The sequence below is a fragment of the Salmo salar genome, chromosome ssa16 (assembly GCF_905237065.1).
Source record: "Salmo salar chromosome ssa16, Ssal_v3.1, whole genome shotgun sequence".
Lineage (NCBI taxonomy): Eukaryota > Metazoa > Chordata > Actinopteri > Salmoniformes > Salmonidae > Salmo > Salmo salar.
This window is the reverse complement of record NC_059457.1, coordinates 21,426,669-21,446,358: the sequence shown is the minus strand read 5'-3', so window position 1 is coordinate 21,446,358 and position 19,690 is coordinate 21,426,669. Positions and strand designations below refer to the sequence as shown.

The following is a 19,690-nucleotide window of genomic DNA, read 5'->3' as shown; positions in this document are numbered from 1 at the left end:
GGCAATTTGGATATACTCCAGAATGTTATGAAGAGTGATCAGATTAATTCCATTTAATTGCAAAGTACCTCTTTGCCATGCAAATGAACTGAATCCCCAAAAAACATATCCACTGCATTTCAGCCCTGCCACAAAAGGACCAGCTGACATGATGTCAGTGATTCTCTCATTAACACAGGTGTGAGTGTTGACGAGGACAAGGCTGGAGATCACTCTGTCATGCTGATTGAGTTCGAATAACAGACTGGAAGCTTCAAAAGGAGGGTGGTGCTTGGAATCATTGTTCTTCCTCTGTCAAACATGGTCACCTGCAAGGAAACACGTGCCGTCATCATTGCTTTGCACAAAAAGAGCTTCACAGGCAGGGATATTGCTGCCAGTAAGATTATACCTAAATCAACCATTTATCGGATCATCAAGAACTTCAAGGAGAGTGGTTCAATTGTTGTGAAGAAGGCTTCAGGGTGCCCATGAAAGTCCAGCAAGCACCAGGACCGTCTCCTAAAGTTTATTCAGCTGCGGGATCGGGGCACCACCAGTACAGTGCTTGCTCAGGAATGACAGCAGGCAGGTGTGAGTGCATCTACACACACAGTGAGGCGAAGACTTTTGGAGGATGGCCTGGTGTCAAGAAAGGCAGCAAAGAAGCCACTTCTCTCCAGGAAAAACATCAGGGACAGACTGATATTCTGCAAAAGGTACAGGGATTGGACTGCTGAGGACTGGGGTAAAGTAATTTTCTCTGATGAATCCCCTTTGCGATTGTTTGGGGCATCCGTAAAAAAGCTTGTCCGGAGAAGACAAGGTGAGTGCTACCATCAGTCCTGTGTCATGCCAACAGTAAAGCATCCTGAGGCCATTCATGTGTGGGGTTGCTTCTCAGCCAAGGGAGTGGGCTCACTCACACTTTTGCCTAAGAACACAGCCATGAATAAAGAATGGTACCAACACATCCTCCGAGAGCAACTTCTCCCAACCATCCAGGAACAGTTTGGTGACGAACAATGCCTTTTCCAGCTTGATAGAGCCCCTTGCCATAAGGCAAAAGTGATAACTAAGTGGCTTGGGGAACAAAACATCGATATTCTGGGTCCATGGCCAGGAAACTCCTCAGATCTTAATCCCATTGAGAACTTGTGGTCAATCCTCAAGAGGAGGGTAGACAAACGAAAACCCACAACTTCTGACAAACTCCAAGTAACGATTATGCAAGAATGGGCTGCCATCAGTCAGGATGTGGCCCAGAAGGTAATTAACAGCATGCCAGGGTGGATTTCAGAGGTCTTGAAAAAGAAGGGTCAACACTGCAAATATTGACTCTTTGAATCAACTTCATGTAATTGTCAATAAAAGCCTTTGACACTTATGAAATGCTTGTAATTATACTTCAGTATTCCATAGTAACATCTGACAAAAATATCTAAAGACACTGAAGCAGCACACTTTGTGAAAATTAATATATGTCATTCTCAAAACTTTTGGCCATGACATGACCACAAGTATGTGGAGAGTGGACACCTGCTCATCGAACATCTCATTCCAAAATCTTGGGCATTAATATGGAGTTGGTCCCCCATTTGCTGCTATAACAGCCTCCACTCTTCTGGGAAGGCTTTCCACTAGATGTTGGAACATTGCTGCGGGGACTTGCTTCCATTCAGCCACAAGAGCATTAGTGAGGTCGGGCACTGATGTTGGGCGATTAGGCCTGGCTCACAGTCGGCGTTCCAATTCATCTCAAAGGTGTTGAATGGGGTTGAGGTCAGGTCTCTGTGAAGGCTAGTCAAGTTCTTCCACACCGATCTCAACAAAAGAAAAAGATTCTGTATGGACCTCACTTTGTGCACGGGGGCATTGTGATGATGAAACAGGAAAGGCCTTCCCCAAACTCTTGCCACAAAGCTGGAAGCACAGAATCGTCTAGAATGTCATTATATGCTGTAGCGTTAAGGTTTCCATTCACTGGAACTAATTGGCCTAGCACGCACCATGGAAAACAGCCCCAGACCATTATTTCTCCTCCATCAAACTTTACAGTTGTCACTATGCATTGGGGCAAGTAGCGTTCTCCTGGCATCCACCAAACCCAGATTCGTCCGTCGGACTTCTAGATGGTGAAGCGTGATTCATCACTCCAGAAAACGTGTTTCTCTGCTCCAGAGTCCAATGGCAGCGAGCTTTACAACACTCCAGCCAACGCCTGCATTGCGCACGGTAATCTTAGGCTTGTGTGCAACTGCTTGGCCATGGAAACCCATATCATGAAGCTCTTGACAAACAGTTATTGGGCTGATGTTGCTTCCAGAGGCAGTTTGGAACTCGGTAGTAAGTGTAGCAACCGAGGACAGATGGTTTTTACACGCTCCGCGCTTCAGCACTCAGCGGTCCCGTTCTGTGAGCTTGTGTGGCCTACCACTTGGCAGCTGAGCCATTGTTGCTCCTAAACATATTCATTTCACAATAACAGCACTTTCAGTTGACCAGGGAAGCTCCAGCAGGGCAGACATTTTATGAACTGACTTGTGACGGTGTCACGTTGAAAGTCACTGAGCTCTTCCTTTAGGCAATTCTACTGCCAATGTTTGTCTATGGAGATTGCATGGATGTGTGCTAGATTTTATACACTTGTCCGTAACGGATGTGGCTGAAGTAGCTGAATCCACTAGTTTGAAGGGCTGTGCACATACACAATATTTACTAAAGTATGAGCTACACAACAACACAATGATTTAATTATAATGAAACATATAATTACACAAATAAATAAAAAGCTGATTGCATTGCATAATCATGTAAAATGTGAGCTCTAAATGGTTTTGTTCCTGTTTATAGAGTGTGGAGGAGTGATCCGTAAACGTCAGGGCCACATAGTCCTGGAAAGTTACCCCACCAACGCTCGTTGTGAATGGACAGTTCAGGTGGACCCACGATTCACCATCGACTTCAGGTGGGTGTGACCAACGGTGTATCTGACCTGAGTTGTCTCTTAACCTCAAGACAGAGTTAGTCCACTGAGCCAAAGCCTGGTGTAACTGAATGACAGCTAGTTATAATGTTCACTTTGTCATATTTTCACTTGACATGAAAGGGCTGTACTTTGGCCTCTCTGGTGACCATCTGTAATAGTTATTAATTCCTGACCCATTTCATTTCAGTTTTCACAATTCTTTGAGAGGTAGGTCATGCACCAATGTGAGTCTAGACCACAGGTTGGAAACCACTCCTATTCTTGAATACAAGTAATTGCATTTCACTCATGTGATAACTTTGTATTTTCTCCAGCTTTTATTTGAAGGCTTTTACGATAAAAAAAAGCCGCATTGAACATTGAGCTGCATTCAGTCTGTTGGCACAATACGTAGTACATACAATTAATAGCTTTGTGTGTTGAAATAAACAGATCAATACACTCTTAGAAAAAAAAGGTGCTATCTAGAACCCATAAGGGTCCCCATAGGAGAATCCTTTGGAGAACCCTTTTTGGTTCCAGGTAGAACTCTTTTCCTTTTCACAAACGGTTCTACATGGAACCCAAAAGGGTTCTACCTTTGTGGGTTGGGGACAGATGAAGAACCATTTTAGAACCCTTTTTTCTAAGATTGATAATATTTTTCCCTTACACATAAAGCTCCATGTTAAACTACACAACCGTGACAAGCTCAGACAGCTAGGCCAAATCCATGATCTGATGACAAATGGATCTGCAAGCATAGCATAAAAAACAGTTGCGCAATATGGTTTATCGACAGATAGAGATTCATAAATCATCTCCTAAAATGAAGAAATAGGGCCTTATACTGCTGTTTGTGTCCATTATGACATACAAGCCACAGAGACCATCAATAAATAGTGGTCCTCTCTGTTTCATGTTGCTGCGCTCATAGTTGGACTAATGAAGTTATACGCTTTGGCATCAGCCAGCGAAACCTTACTGGCAGAGCCATTTTGCATGTATTATTCACTACTCTTGGCTACATCCTTATAATTTATACCAGTAATGTTGACTCTCACTTCACACTCCTCATGGACAATACACCAATCGAGTTACACAGCAACACACGCTGCACAGCTATACCTTTAGAGCCCTGAGATGTTCGGCCCATAAGAGACTTTAACAACAATGGGGGAACTTGCTATTGTGAAAAAGTCTGATGTAAAATATGACGTCATTCCACTGTTCTCCTTTGTATGTCGAGTCAAATATCTTAACCCTCATCTCCCGACTGGGGTCATTTTGACCCCGGAGGCATATTTTGGATAATAACCCAAAGGTGGTTTATTCACAGGGCCAGATTACCGACCGGGCATGCAGTGCCCGTCAGGGGGCCCCCAGATAGCACATGATGTAGAATTTCAGGAAAGTAACTTGAAAACTGCAACATTTTCTCTCAGCTTCATGACAAAATGTGTAGTATAGCTGAAAATGTGCTTTAAAAACTACAGCAATCTCGCAACCTCATGGCAAATTGTGAACAAAAGCATGAGATCAGCAACAACAAAAAAATCTTTGCCCCATGGAAAAAAAGTGTAGAATTGTAGGAAATTAGCTTTAAAACTGCAACATGCAATAGTCTGGCTCTGTTTATTAAATTATTCAAAATGTTCATGACTTTGTCAATCAACTGTTTCTTAATACATCTAAATCATTGTTTAGTGTTGCTGTATCAATATGGACTTTAAAATCCAAGTCCTTTGGGGTCATTTTCACCCCAGGCAAAAACACCTAATTTCTTCTATAGTAATTTGATAGATAGGAATTTAATTTGAATGTAGATTTCTCTGGATCCCCGAGCTGACAAGGTACAAATCTGTCATTCTGCCCCTGAACAATGCAGTTAACCCACTGCTCCTAGGCCGTCATTGTAAATAAGAATTTGTTCTTCACTGACTTGCCTAGTTAAATAAAGGTTAAAAAAACACACAAAAAAACACGCTGTCCAGGGTGAAAGAGTGGCGTAGTTGTCGACGTCTGTCGGCAAAGTGTTTGAGTATTAGAGGCTTCCTGCAGATGCCGGTGAGCGGTCATACCCGCTCACCACGCCGAAACCAGTCGTCGACAGCTGGGACAGTACCAGGCTCCGCCTCCCAGGGAAACATGGGGGGTTGGTAACCAAGGACACACTGAAACGGAGTAAGGCGGAGGGATGCGTGCATGAGTGAGTTCTGAGCATATTCGGCCTAGGCCTTCCCTGTGGCTCAGTTGGTAGAGCATGGTGTTTGCAACGCCAGCATGGTGTGTGCAACGCCAGGGTTGTGGGTTCGATTAATGCATGAAATGTATGTATTCACTACTGTAAGTTGCTCTGGATAAGAGTGTCTGCTAAATGACTAAATGTAAAATGAGAGCCAGAACATTGTTGGCGGAGGTACTTCCCCATTTCTTGGTTCAGGTGTTCCGTCTGCCCATTTGTCTGGGGTTGGTACACGGAGGAGAGGCTGAGGGTGACCCCCAGTCAGTCACAGAAGGCTCGCCACACCCGGGAGACAAACTGGGGCCCGCGGTCAGAGACGATGTCCTCCGGAATCCATACAGACGGAACACCTGCTGGAACATACACTCCGCCAATTCCGTGGCATTAGGTAGATGAGGAACCAGACAACACATTTTTGAAAAATGGTCTACTATGTCAAGGATGGTGGTGTTAGAGGATTCAGGAAGGTCTGTGAACAAGTCAACAGCTATGTGGGACCAGGGTCTGTGAGGGATTGGCAAAGGTTGAAGCTTCCCGGAAGGGAGATGACGAGGGATTTTGATTTGGGCGCAGACTGGACAGGAGAGTGCATAATTCCTTACGTCGGATGCCAGTGAAGACCACCAGAACTTCAGGGCTAGAAGTTCGGTGCTTCGTGTAATGCCCGGATGTCCTGATCCCAAGGACATGTGACACCATTGCATCAGTTGGGATCTAACAGTTGCTGATATGTAACTCTTCCCAGCTGGTGTCTCAGGAGGAGCCGGGTCTGAGGTTATGGCTTCTTGTATGGCAGAGGGAACCTCCTACTGTACCGGTCCCGTAATGCAAGAGGAAAGAAGAATGGGTGTAGGGTCTGAGTTATTGGTCGGAAGGTCAAACTGGCAGGAGAGTGCATCAGCTTTTACGTTTTTCTTTCCAGGGATGTAAGTAACATGAAAATGGAAGCGTGTGAAGAGAGCCCAGCGGGCTTGTTTGGAGTTTAACCTCTTGGCCTCTCTGATATAGTCCAGATTACGATGATCTGCTAGGACGAGAAAGGGATGTTGTGCGCTCTCCAACCAGTGGCGCCACTCCTCGAGGGCCAGCTTGATGGTGAGGAATTCTCTGTTCCCCACATCATAATTCCTCTCAGCGGGGGATAACTTCCTGGAAAAGAAGGTACAGGGATGTGATTTGGGAGGTGTTCCCACCCGCTGAGAGAGTATGGCTCCTACTTTGGAGGCATCCACCTCGGATCAGGTTGGCAAAGGACAGGAGCTGAGGTGAAGAGGTGTTTCAAGTTGTTGAATGCAGTCAAGGTGGTACCAGTCCATTGAAGGGTCCGGGTCTTTTGGCTGGTAAGGGCAGTGAGGGGAGCAGCCATAGAACTGAAGTTCCGAATGAACCGGCAATAGAAGTTGGAGAACCCAATTAACCTCTATGGGACCGGCGGGACGAATTCGTCCCACCTACGTAACAGCCACTGCCAGCCTGTGGCGCGATTTTCAAAATCTTCAAAATCCTATTACTTCAATTTCTCAAACATATGACTATTTTACAGCCATTTAAAGATAAGACTCTCGTTAATCTAACCACACTGTCCGATTTCAAAAAGGCTTTACAACGAAAGCAAAACATTAGATTATGTCAGCAGAGTACCAAGCCAGAAATAATCAGACACCCATTTTTCAAGCCAGCATATAATGTCACCAAAACCCAGAAGACAGCTAAATGCAGCACTCACCTTTGATGATCTTCATCAGATGACAACCCTAGGACATTATGTTATACAATACATGCATGTTTTGTTCAATCAAGTTCATATTTATATCAAAAACCAGCTTTTTACATTAGCATGTGACGTTCAGAACTAGCATACCCCCCGCAAACTTACGGGGAATTCGCTAACATTTTACTAAATTACTCACGATAAACGTTCACAAAAAGCATAACAATTATTTTAAGAATTATAGATACAGACCTCCTCTATGCACTCGATATGTCCGATTTTAAAATAGCTTTTTGGTGAAAGCACATTTTGCAATATTCTAAGTACATAGCCCAGGCATCACGGGCTCGCTATTTAGACACCCGGCAAGTTTAGCACTCACCATAATCATATTTACTATTATAAAAATGTCATTACCTTTTGTTGTCTTCGTCAGAATGCACACCCAGGACGTCTACTTCAATAACAAATGTTGGTTTGGTCCAAAATAATCCATCGTTATATCCGAATAGCGGCGTTTTGTTCGATGCGTTCCAGACACTATCCGAAATAGTAAAGAAGTGTCGCGCGCTTGGCGCAATTCCTGACAATAAAATTCAAAGTATTCCATTGCCGTACGTCGAAGCATGTCAACCGCTGTTTAAAATCAATTTTTACGTCATTTTTCTCGTAGAAAAGCGATAATATTCCGACAGGGAATCTCCTTTTCGGCAAACAGAGGAAAAAATCCCAAAGGCGGGGGCGGTCGGGGTCACGCGCATAAGCTAGTGTCTCTTGATGGGCCACTTGAGAAAGGCGATAATGTGTTTCAGCCTGGGGCTGGAATGACGACATTCTCTTTTTTCCCGGGCTCTGAGAGCCTATGGACGACGTGGGAAGTGTCACGTTAGAGCAGAGATCCTTAGTAAATGATAGAGATGGCAAAGAAGTTCCAGAAATGGTCAGACAGGCCACTTCCTGTAAAGGAATCTCTCAGGTTTTGACCTGCCATTTGAGTTCTGTTATACTCACAGACACCATTCAAACAGTTTTAGAAAATTTAGGGTGTTTTCTATCCATATGTAATAAGTATATGCATATTCTAGTTACTGAGTAGGAGTGGTAACCAGATTAAATCGGGTATGTTTTTTATCCAGCCGTGTCAATGCTGCCCCCTAGCCCTAACAGGTTAAACGTTGGAGTTCCTTAACTTCACTAGGGTAGGGGGCAGCATTCAGAATTTTGGATGAAAAAGCATGCCCAAATTAAACTGCCTACTACTCAGGCCCAGAAGCTGGGATATGCATATAATTGGTTGATTTGGATAGAAAACACTACAGTTTCCAAAACTGTTAAAATAATGTCTGTGAGTGTAACAGAACTGATATGGCAGGCGAAAACCTGAGGAAAGTCCATCCAGGAAGTACTATTATTTTGAAAGGCTGTTTTTCCATTGAAAGCCTATCCACCATACAAAGACTTAGGACCCAGTTCACGATCTCTATGGCTTCTTCTACATGTGACCAGTCTTTAGGCATTGTTTCAGGCTTTTACTCTGAAAAATGAGGGCGATACAGCACTTTCAATGAGTGATTGAAAATTGAGTGATTGAAAATTTCCAGACATGAGTCCAGTGCGCAATCGGGAGTGCGCCTTTCTTGTTTCTCCTTTTCTATTGACGAAGCTTTGGTCCAGTTGAAATATTGATTATTTATGACAAAAACAATCTGAGGATTGATTTTAAACATCGTTTGATATGTTTCTACAAACTTTTATTGTACTTTTTTGACTTTGGATGTTGAGAGCACGCTTTGTGCCTTTGGATTACTGAACTAAACGCACCAACAAAATTGAGGTTTTTGGACATAAAGAGGGACATTATCGATCTAAACGAACATTTATTGTCTAACATGGAGTCCTGGGAGTGCCACCAGATGAAGATCAAAGGTAAGTGATTAATTTAAATCGCTATTTCTGACTTTTGTGAGTCCTCTCCGTGGCTGGAAAATGTCTGTATGGTGTTTTGTGGCTAGGTGCTGTCCTAACATAATCGCATGGTTTGCTTTTGCCGTAAAGCCTTTTTGAAGTCTGGATTAACAATTAGTTTATCTTAAAGCTGGTGTATAACATTTGTCTTTTATGTATGTTTATTATGAGAATTTCTGTTTTGTTGAGTTTCACGCTCTGCAATTTCACCGGCTGTTTGAGAGTGTTTTACAGAACAAAACGCGCTAACAAAACTGAGTTTTTTTTATATAAAGAGGGACTTGATCAAACAAAACGAACATTTATTGAGTAAATGGGAGTCTTGTGAGTGCAAACATATGAAGATCATCAAAGGTAAGTGATACATTCTATCGCTCTTTCTGACTTTTGTTACTCCTCTCTTTGGCTGCTAACTGTTTGTAATGATTTGTCTGCTGGGCGCTTTTCTCAGATAATCGCATGGTATGCTTTCGCCGTAAAGCCTTTTTGAAATCTGACACCGTGGTTGGATTAACAAGAAGTTAATCTTTAAACCCATGTATAACACTTGTATGTTTCATGAATTTTTATAATGAGTATTTCTGTTTTTGAATTTGGCGCTCTGCAATTTCACTGGATGTTGGCCAGGTGAAATTGCCCTCGTGAGGTTAATGGTGGTGGGTTTGGGCCAATTACTGACAGCGGTGACTTTGTTCTCATCCATGCTGACCCCTCCAGGTGTCAGTTCGAGGCCGAGGAAGTTTACCGAGGTTACATGGAAGGTGCTCTTTTCAGTCTTCACATAAAAGGTTATGATCAAGGAGCCGTTGAAGAACATTTTACACATGCTGTGTGTGCTCCTTCAGGGAGTAGGAGTAAATCAGGATGTCATCAATCTAGATGATGAGAAAGCAGTTGATCATATCCTATAAAACCTAATTCAGAAAGGATTAGAAGACGGTGGGAGCGTTCGTAAGGCATGACCAGGTATTCGTGGTGCCCTTGAGCGGTGATGAAGGCTGTCTTCCATTCGTCGCCTCCACATATACGGACAAGGTTATATCCACAGGTCGAGTTTAGTATAGATGTTGGCGCGGCCCACTTGTTCAAGGGACACTGGGATCAGAGGAAGAGGGAAACGGTTCTTGGCCATGACGTCATTCAATACATGGACGGAGACCAGTCCTTTTTTCCAAAAAAAGAAGCTGGACGCAGCCGGGGAAGAAGGACGAATGAAACATCAATGTAGTTCTCCATTGCCTCATTTTCCGGGATAGATGGGGGTAAACACGGCCCATCGGTGGGGACACTCCAGGGAGTAAGTCAATAGCACAGTCTCCTGGGCGATGTGGTAGAAGAGTGGGGGCCTTGGTTTTGCTTAACCTCTATGGGCTAGGCGGGACGAATTCGTCCCACCTACGTAACAGCCACTTGAAGCCTGTGGCGCGATTTCAAAACCTTAAAAATCCTATTACTTCAATTTCTCAAACATATGACTATTTTACAGCTATTTAAAGACAAGACTCTCGTTAATCTAACCACACTGTCCGATTTAAAAAAGGCTTTACAACGAAACCAAAACATTAGATTATGTCAGCAGAGTACCAAGCCAGAAATAATTAGACACCCATTTTTCAAGCTAGCATATAATGTCACATAAACCCAGAAGACAGCTAAATGCAGTACTAACCTTTGATGATCTTCATCAGATGACAACCCTAGGACATTATGTTATACAATACATGCATGTTTTGTTCAATCAAGTTCATATTTATATCAAAAACCAGCTTTTTACATTAGCATGTGACGTTCAGAACTAGCATACCCCCCGCAAACTTCCGGAGGAATTCGCTAACATTTTACTAAATTACTCACGATAAAACGTTCACAAAAAGCATAACAATTATTTTAAGAATTATAGATACAGACCTCCTCTATGCACTCGATATGTCCGATTTTAAAATAGCTTTTTGGTGAAAGCACATTTTGCAATATTCTAAGTACATAGCCCAGGCATCACGGGCTAGCTATTTAGACACCCGGCAAGTTTAGCACTCACCATAATCATATTTACTATTATAAAAGTTTGATTACCTTTTGTTGTCTTCGTCAGAATGCACTCCCAGGACTGCTACTTCAATAACAAATGTTGGTTTGGTCCAAAATAATCCATCGTTATATCCGAATAGCGGCGTTTTGTTTGTGCGTCCCAGACACTATCTGAAATGGTAAATCAGGGCATTGCGTTTCAGCCAGAGCCTGCAAAGCCACGATTCAGCTTTTTGCCGCCTTCTGAGACCCTATGGCAGCCGTAGGAAGTGTCACGGGACAGCTAAGATCCTCACTCTTCAATAAACAGAGACAAGAAGAACGACACCTTGTCAGACAGGCCACTTCCTGCCTGAAACCTTGTCAGGTTTTTGCCTGCCAAATGAGTTCTGTTATACTCACAGACACCATTTAAACAGTTTTAGAAACTTTAGGGTGTTTTCTATCCATATGTAATAAGTATATGCATATTCTAGTTACTGGGTAGGAGTGGTAACCAGATTAAAATCGGGTACGTTTTTTATCCAGCCGTGTCAATACTGCCCCCTATCCTAAACAGGTTACCCTCTATGGGCTAGGTGGGACGCAGGCGTCCCACCCGTGGTGCACTCCATCAACAGCAGGTGCATTTCAAGAGCGGCAAATTTGAATCCAAATAAATGTCAAAATTCAAATTTTTCAAACATACAACTATCTTACACCCTTTGAAAGATAAACATCTCCTTAATCTAACCACGTTTTACGATGTCAAAAAGGTTTTACGGCGAAAGCATAAATTTAGAGTATGTTAGGACAGTACATTTACAAGAGTTGTGTGTAATGTTTTGTCAATTCAAAGACAGGGTCACCAAAACCATAAAACCAGCTAAAATGATGCACTAACCTTTTACAATCTCCATCAGATGACACTCCTAGGACATTATGTTAGACAATGCACGCATTTTTAGTTCTATCAAGTTCATATTTATATCCAAAAACAGCATTTTACTATGGCATTGATGTTGAGGAAATCGTTTCCCTCCAATAACAGGCAGTCAAGTCAGCATCACAAATTAAATAATTAAAATTAGAAAACATTGGTAAAATATTATATTGTCATTTAAAGAATTATAGATTTACATCTCTTGAACGCAATCAACTTGCCAGATTTAAAAATAACCTTACTGGGAAATCACACTTTGCAATAATCTGAGCACTGCGCCCAGAAAAATACGCGTTGCGATACAGACTAGTCGTCATGTTGGGGAGATCTAAAATCGAAAATACTATGTAAATAATCCATTACCTTTGATTCTCTTCATCAGATGTCACTTCCAGGTATCACAGGTCCATAACGAATGTAGTTTTGTTCAAAAAAGCTCATCATTTATGTCCAAAAATCTCCGTCTTGTTAGCACATGATCTAAGCCCGCCGGACTTCACTTCATGAACGAGGGGAAAAAATATATTTACGTTCGTTCAAACATGTCAAACGTTGTATAGCATAAATCATTAGGGCCTTTTTTAACCAGAACATGAATAATATTCAAGGTGGACGAATGCATACTCTTTTATAACGTATTGGAACGAGGGTACCCAACATGAACTCGCGCGCCAGGTGTCTAATGGGCCATCATCGTTCCATGGCTCATGTTCGGTCAGATCTCCCTCCAGAAGACTCAAAACACTTTGTAAAGGCTGGTGACATCTAGTGGAAGCAATAGGAAGTGCCAAAATATTCCTCAGCCCCTGTGTTTTTCAATGGCATAGGTTTAAAGGTAATACAACACATCAGGTATCCACTTCCTGTCAGAAAATGTCTCAGGGTTTTGCCTGCCAAATGAGTTCTGTTATACTCACAGACACCATTCAAACAGTTTTAGAAACTTTAGAGTGTTTTCTATCCATATATAATAAGTATATGCATATTCTAGTTACTGGGTAGGATTAGTAACCAGATTAAATCGGGTACATTTTTTTATCCAGCCGTGCAAATACTGCCCCCTAGCCCTAACAGGTTTTAAGACATTGCAGGGTCGTGACGACAATGAGGGTGTCCAAGGATGAGAGTTGAATGGTTTCCGTGTGGAAGATTCCAATCTGGAGGGTGACGCTCTGTGTCAGGTGCATGCCCAATGGCTGCCTGTCCAGGGTGTTAATCCTTAAGGGAGGGGTCACAGGTGTTAGATCGATGTCAAGCTCTTTTACTAGCTGGTGATCGATAAAATTACTTGCTGCTCCTGAATCTGTCAGCCTTCTATGTCCTTGGTAACCCCCTTCAAGGTTATCAATACTCTGTGATGTACTGTGATGGAGAATTGCTTCTGGGAGATATTTAGAAATAAGGACACGCCTACCTGCATGGCAGTGGAGGGACCCTTATCTCTCTGTGGGGGGCGAACAGGGTAATGGCTGAGTAGATGATCTTTCCCGCCACAGTATAGGCAGAGCCCTTCTTGTATCCGGTTTTGACATTCGATACACGGGAGAGGAGCATGGCCCAACTGCATGGGCTCTGGAAGACTCAGACAGGATGACGTAATCATGGAAAGAGAAGGTTTCGGGTTCCTGGGTGGCAGAGTTCTTCGGCAGTCGGCGATGAGGTGGTCGATGGAGATATGAATGTATTGATTTAAATCCTGAAGGTGACCTCTACAGGCCAGCTCCGCCTGAAGTTCCCGGTTGAGCCCTCTTCGGTAGACGGTAAGTAAAGCAGCCTCATTCCATCAACTCCCTGCAGCCGTGGTGCAGAACTCGAGGGCATACTCAGCAGCTGAATTGCAACCTTGTTGAAGTTCTATGAGGTCTCCTATAGGACGACCGGAGGGAGAGTGATCGAATACATCTTTGAAGAGGGTGTAAAAATGGGTCTCGGATCCGAGTTCTGTGCTGTTGGCAGTCCATATGGCAGTGGCCCAATCCAGGGCTTTGCCTGTGAGTAGAGACACAAAATCCACCCTGCTGTTGTCGGTGGCGAAGTTAGTGGGGTTGTGCTCAATGTATTTGCTGCATTGCATCAGAAATCCCTGGCATTTCCCAGGTATGGGTGTGAACGAAGGAGTGCTATGGGTTACGATACCTGGCATCGGAGGAGTAGGGATAGGCTGGTGGAGAAGATGGAACATTTCCTCCATAAGCTCCTCTTGCTGGGTTAGGCACTGCTGTAGCTCCGCTGAATCCATTCTGTTTTTAGGTGCGGTATTCTGTAATGAATACTCAGGGAGAAAAAGATGTAGATTCTTGCGCAGAGCGCGGCAGATGTTTATTACGCCTTTGCAGAAGGCAGGAATTGTGGTCGCAGGCAATGGTCAAACACAGGTAGGCAGTCAAAAACAAAACAATACCTCACAACTATACAAACAGAAAGAACTGAACTAAATAGGGAGCTGATGAGACCAGGTGAGAAACGACCACAGGTGAAATCAATGAACAAAAATGAAAGACAGGGCTACGTTCCAGAACACAAAGAAACAGGGCTACGTTCAAGAACACAAAGAAACAGGGCTACGTTCAAGAACACAAAGAAAAAGAACACAAGGTTGACTAAGAAAAGAAAAGCAGAGCCTTACACATCCTGCCATACAAGCCCTACCATTCCCATTGTTTCATTAGCAGCGATGCTACTGCTGGTTGTGGGGTAAGAAAATAAATACAACTAAGCCATATTTTTCTCCATTGCCTCCCAGGCTAAATGGATTAATCACTTTTTGTCACTAAAATGAAGTATATTTCATATGTTGGTGTACTGCCCCTTTAAATGGCAGACATTTTTATCACATAAAATATGACAATTAGTATGATTTTAAATCAGCTTTTTAGTACTTATGTGGAATGTACTTTAGGAAAAAACTGCACATTATTGAAGGAATGTTAAGAATATGTCTGTTTTGGTCTTTTTTATATATTTTTGATAACACAACATGTCTAATGATGTTTTGATGAGAATCAAGTTGATATTTTGATTGTTGCTTTTTCCAATAGTTTCTTCTTAGGGTCAAAATTACCTCAATGGTAATCCATCTGTATGAAATATGTTGGTAGTATAAGGGTTAAATCTACCAATATAGAGAAGAGCCAAGAGATACTTTTTCATCTTATTCTGTTAGAGCTGAATGTTAACTTACACTCCTCCATCCAAACCCTTGTTTTCTGTAATTCCCTGTCCAGGTTCCAGCTGGAGTCAGTCACAGTGCTGTCATACCATTAAACCAAGCAGCTCATTCATTAAAGGGATATATACAGTGCCTTTGGAAAATATTCAGACTCCTTGACTTTTCCCACATTTTGTGACATTACAGCCTTATTTTAAAATGAATTAAAACAAATTCTTCAACAATCTACACACAATACCCCACAACGACAGGTTTTCAGAAATGTTTGCAAATTAAAAATAAATAAAAACAGAAATATCTTATTTACATAAGTATTCAGACCCTTTGCTATGAGACTCGAAATAGAGCCCAGGTGCATCATGTTTTCATTGATCATCCTTGAGCTGTTTCTACAACTTGATTGGAGTTCACCTGTGGTAAACTAAAGTGATTGGACATTATTGGAAAGGCACACACCTGTCTATATACTGTAAGGTCCCACAGTTGACAGTGCATGTCAGAGCTAAAATGAAGCCATGAGGTCGAAGGAATTGTCCGTAGAGCTCCAAGACATGATTGTGTCGAGGCACAGATCTGGGAAAAGGTACCAAAACATTTCTGCAGCATTGAAGGTCCCCAAGAACACAGTGGCCTCCATCATTCTTGAGGAAGTTTGGAACCACCAAGACTCTTCCTAGATCTGAGCAATTGGGGGAGAAGGACCTTGGTCAGGAAGGTGACCAAGAACCCGATGGTCACTCTGACAGCGCTCTAGAGTTCCTCTGTGGAGATGGGAGAACCTTCCAGAAGAACAACAATCTCTGCAGCACTCCACAAATAAGGCCTTTATGGTAGAGTGGCCATCAGAAGACATTCCTCAGTAAATGACACATGACAGCTCGCTTCGAGTTTTCCAAAAGGCACGTAAAGTCTCTCAGACCATGAGAAACAAGATAGTCTGGTCTGATGAAACCAAGATTGAACTCTTTGGCCTGAATGCCAAGCGTCACGTCTGGAGGAAACCTGGCACCATCTCTTTTCAGCGGCAGAGACTGGGAGACTAATAAGGATTGAGGCAAAGATGAACTGAGCAAAGTAGGGAGAGATCCTTGATTAAAACCTGCTCCAGAGCTCTCAGGACCTCAGACTGGTGGCGAAGGTTCACCTTCCAACAGTACAACAACCCTAAGCACACAGCCAAGACAATGCATGAGCGGCTTCGGGACAAGTCTCTGAATGTCCTTGAGTGGCACAGACTTAAACCTGATTGAACATCTCTGAAGAGTCCTGAAAAAAGCTGTGCAGCGATATTCCCCATCCAACCTGACAGAGCTTGAGAGGATCTGCAGAGAAGAATGGGAAAAACTACCCAAATACAGGTGTGCCAAGTATGTAGCATCATACCCAAGAAGACTCAAGACTGTAATCGCTGTCAAAGGTGCATCAACAAAGCACTGAGTAAAGTATTATTTTTTATAAATTAGCACACTTTTCTAAAAACCTTGTGGGGTTTTGTGTGTAGGGGGAAAAAATTAGTTGATCAATTTTAGAATAAGGCTGTAACCTAACAAAATGTGGAAAAGGTCAAGGGGTGTGAATACTTTCCGAAGGCACTGTATACCAATGTGTCTCTCACCAATTATGCTATTCACTTTAACTCTCCTTAAAAGAGGCCCTGAAGCCACACAGACCTCTGGTTTCTGGACGACCTTATAGTGTAAATTCACTGAGAATTCACAAGGAACGCTAGGAGTTGACAGTAGTATATTCACCAATCATACTATTTAGCTTGGCAATGTGACTGTTTGAGTTAATAAGTAATCATACATCAACGACACATCAACAAGTTACAGTCAATGACTTTCAATCAGACCAGTGTTAATACAGTCAGTCACACATGGAAGTTTGCAGATGATCACTGATTATAAAGAATGAGATGAGATGTTTACGGGCATCACAACATAGATGTATAAATTGTATTGTATGGTACCATATACTTCTCGCTGGGTTCAAAATATACGAGGTACTTAAACTGTTTGGATATCTGCTTCATGGAAAGCAATGGGAGAGTGTTAAGTGCAAATTGACTCTTAAAGTTGGGGTGAACAGATATCCTTAAAATATTTCTAATAGTGCTAAACCTTGACTATTAATATATCTGTTTTTCTATAGCTCGACATATGTTAACTCAAACATCTGTCCTTGTTGAAATTGAAGGCTAAAATATGTTCTGTTTTTGTAGCCTGTGTTACTAACACTTGTGGCATTATATCTTCCATTTTTCCTCTTAGCTCCTGCAAATGTCCCATTAGTTCCATGCAGTAACAATTGTTGCGTTGTTGCCTCAAATTGGACATCATTAGACTCAGCTATGATCTCAGCTGAAAGCATTGCAGATACATTTTTTATAATGACTCTGAGTCTACTTTTTTTCATTGATCTCGTTCGCAGGCGAGGAAGCAGAAAAAAGATGACAGTATGAAAAAGCGCTGATCACTGTTGCCTTGGTGAAAAGACATAACAGATTTGACCTCCACCGCAACCAGAGGGAACTAAACATTCCATTCTCACCTTCATTAAAAGGAAGTGAGTCGTGCAAAGTGAGGGAATCACACGTTGGCGCCGTTAACATCCTCAACGGCTCTGATTGCTGTTCATTGCTCGCCTGCTGGCTGTAGTAAAAGAGTCAGGGGTGTGAGATGATGCCAGCCAGGGTGGCAGAGCCAGGAAAGCCAGGCAGGCACTCCCTCTCACGGCTGCTCCAGGAAAACAAAGGCTCTAGCAGGAAAACTCAGAGTAAAGTGGGGTGGTGCAGTAATGAGCAATTTACATGATGTTTACGTCCCATTACTTTTGAGTGGAGCCAAGTGAGAAACCTGTTGACTAGTTTGATATGGAAAATCCAGGCCTGGCTACTGCAATGAAAACTCTGGCTGGACTAAACAGAAGAATAACTGGATGACTGAATGGTTTAAGTGACTAGCTAAAACAAACCGTGAAAATTGGCTTCTGAAGATATCCACCTTTTTAATGGCATTGCAAGTGAACAGATACTTTGTCAACAGACATTTTTTCACTAGCAATACTTTGGCTGTAGACAAATATCTGTTTCCAAGTTTATTCAAGGTGTGGAGTTCGACAGAATATACAGTGCATTCAGAAAGTATTCAGACCCCTTGACTTTTTCCCACATTTTGTTATGTTACAGCCTTATTCTAAAATGTATTAAATAGATTTTCCCTCATCAATCTACACACACTTAACAAAGCAAGAACAGGTTAGTAGAAATGTTTGTAAATGTATTAAAAAAACATAACAATTACATAAGTATTCAGACCCTTTACTCAGTACTTTGTAGCCAGCGATTCCAGCCTAGAGTCTTCTTGGGTATGACGCTACAAGCTTGGCACACCTGTATTTGGGGAGTTTCTCCCATTCTTCTCTGCAGATCCTATCAAGCTCTGTCAGGTTGGATGGGGAGCGTTGTGAAACAGCTATTTTCAGGTCTCTCAAGAGATGTTAGATCGGGTTCAAGTCCACTCCCAGGCTGGTCCACTCAAGGACATTCAGAGACTTGTCCTGAAGCCATTCCTGCCTTGTCTTGGCTGTGTGCTTCGGGTCGTTGTCCTGCTGGAAGGTGAAACTTGGCCCCAGTCTGAGGTGGATTTAGAAAGATGGCTTTTTTTTATGCACTATTTTTTACACTATTAGCTCAGGAAATGTTTTGTGTCATTACATACAGCCAGGAAGAACAATTGGATATTAGAGTTGTGGTAACTCACAAGAACTACCAGCATTATGACCAGGACTACGACTTCCCTGGAGCAGATACTTTGTTCACTCTTCTAGAGTGCGCCCCAAAACAAGGAGAGGCACTCGAGGCGACCTGCTGGTTCGACTAAGTAGGCTCGCACGCCACCCTTCGCTTCCGAGTATATTACTCGCTAATGTTCAGTCTTTGGTTAACATCTCTGGGATATCGCCAACAGGCAGTGAAATTGCAGGGCGCCAAATTCAAACAATAGAAATCTCATAATTAAAATTCCTCAAACATACAAGTATTACACACCATTTTAAAGATAAACTTCTTGTTAATCCAGCCACAGTGTCTGATTTCAAAAAGGCTTTACAGCAAAAGCACACCATGCGATTATGTTAGGTCAGCGCCTAGCCACAGAAAACCATACAGCCATTTTCCAAAGAAGGAGAGGTGTCACAAAAGATAGAAATAGCGTTAAAATTAATCACTAACCTTTGATGATCTTCACCGGATGGCACTCCCAGGCCTCCATGTTAGACCATAAATGTGTGTTTTGTTCGATAAAGTTCATCTTTATGTCCAAAAACCTCATTTGAAATTGGCGCGTTATGTTCAGAAAGGTATTTTCACAAACAAACATCCGGTGAAAGTGCAGAGAGCCACATCAAATTACAGAAATACTCATCATAAACATTGATAAAAGATACAAGTGTTTAACATACGATTAAAGATAAACTTCTCCTTAATGCAACCGCTGTGTCAGATTTCAAAAAGGCTTTACGGCAAAAGCACACCATGCGATTATGTTAGGTCAGCACCTAGCCACAGAAAACCATACAGCCATTTTCCAACCAGAGGTGTCACAAAAGTCAGAAATAGCATTAAAATGAATCACTTACCTTTGATGATCTTCATCTGATGGCACTCCCAGGTCTCCATGTTAGACAATAAATGTTTGTTTTGT

General features: G+C 42.4%; 1 protein-coding gene across 1 annotated transcript in view; it reads left to right on the top strand.

The window, feature by feature from the left end:
* Nucleotides 1–19,690, top strand: part of LOC106573352 (inactive serine protease PAMR1) — a 69,326-nt gene that overhangs the window by 27,718 nt on the left and 21,918 nt on the right. Inside the window, exon 4 of the mRNA XM_014148328.2 lies at nt 2,833–2,947. Coding sequence (XP_014003803.1) covers nt 2,833–2,947 — 115 coding nt within the window. The remainder of the gene's footprint in view (nt 1–2,832; nt 2,948–19,690) is intronic.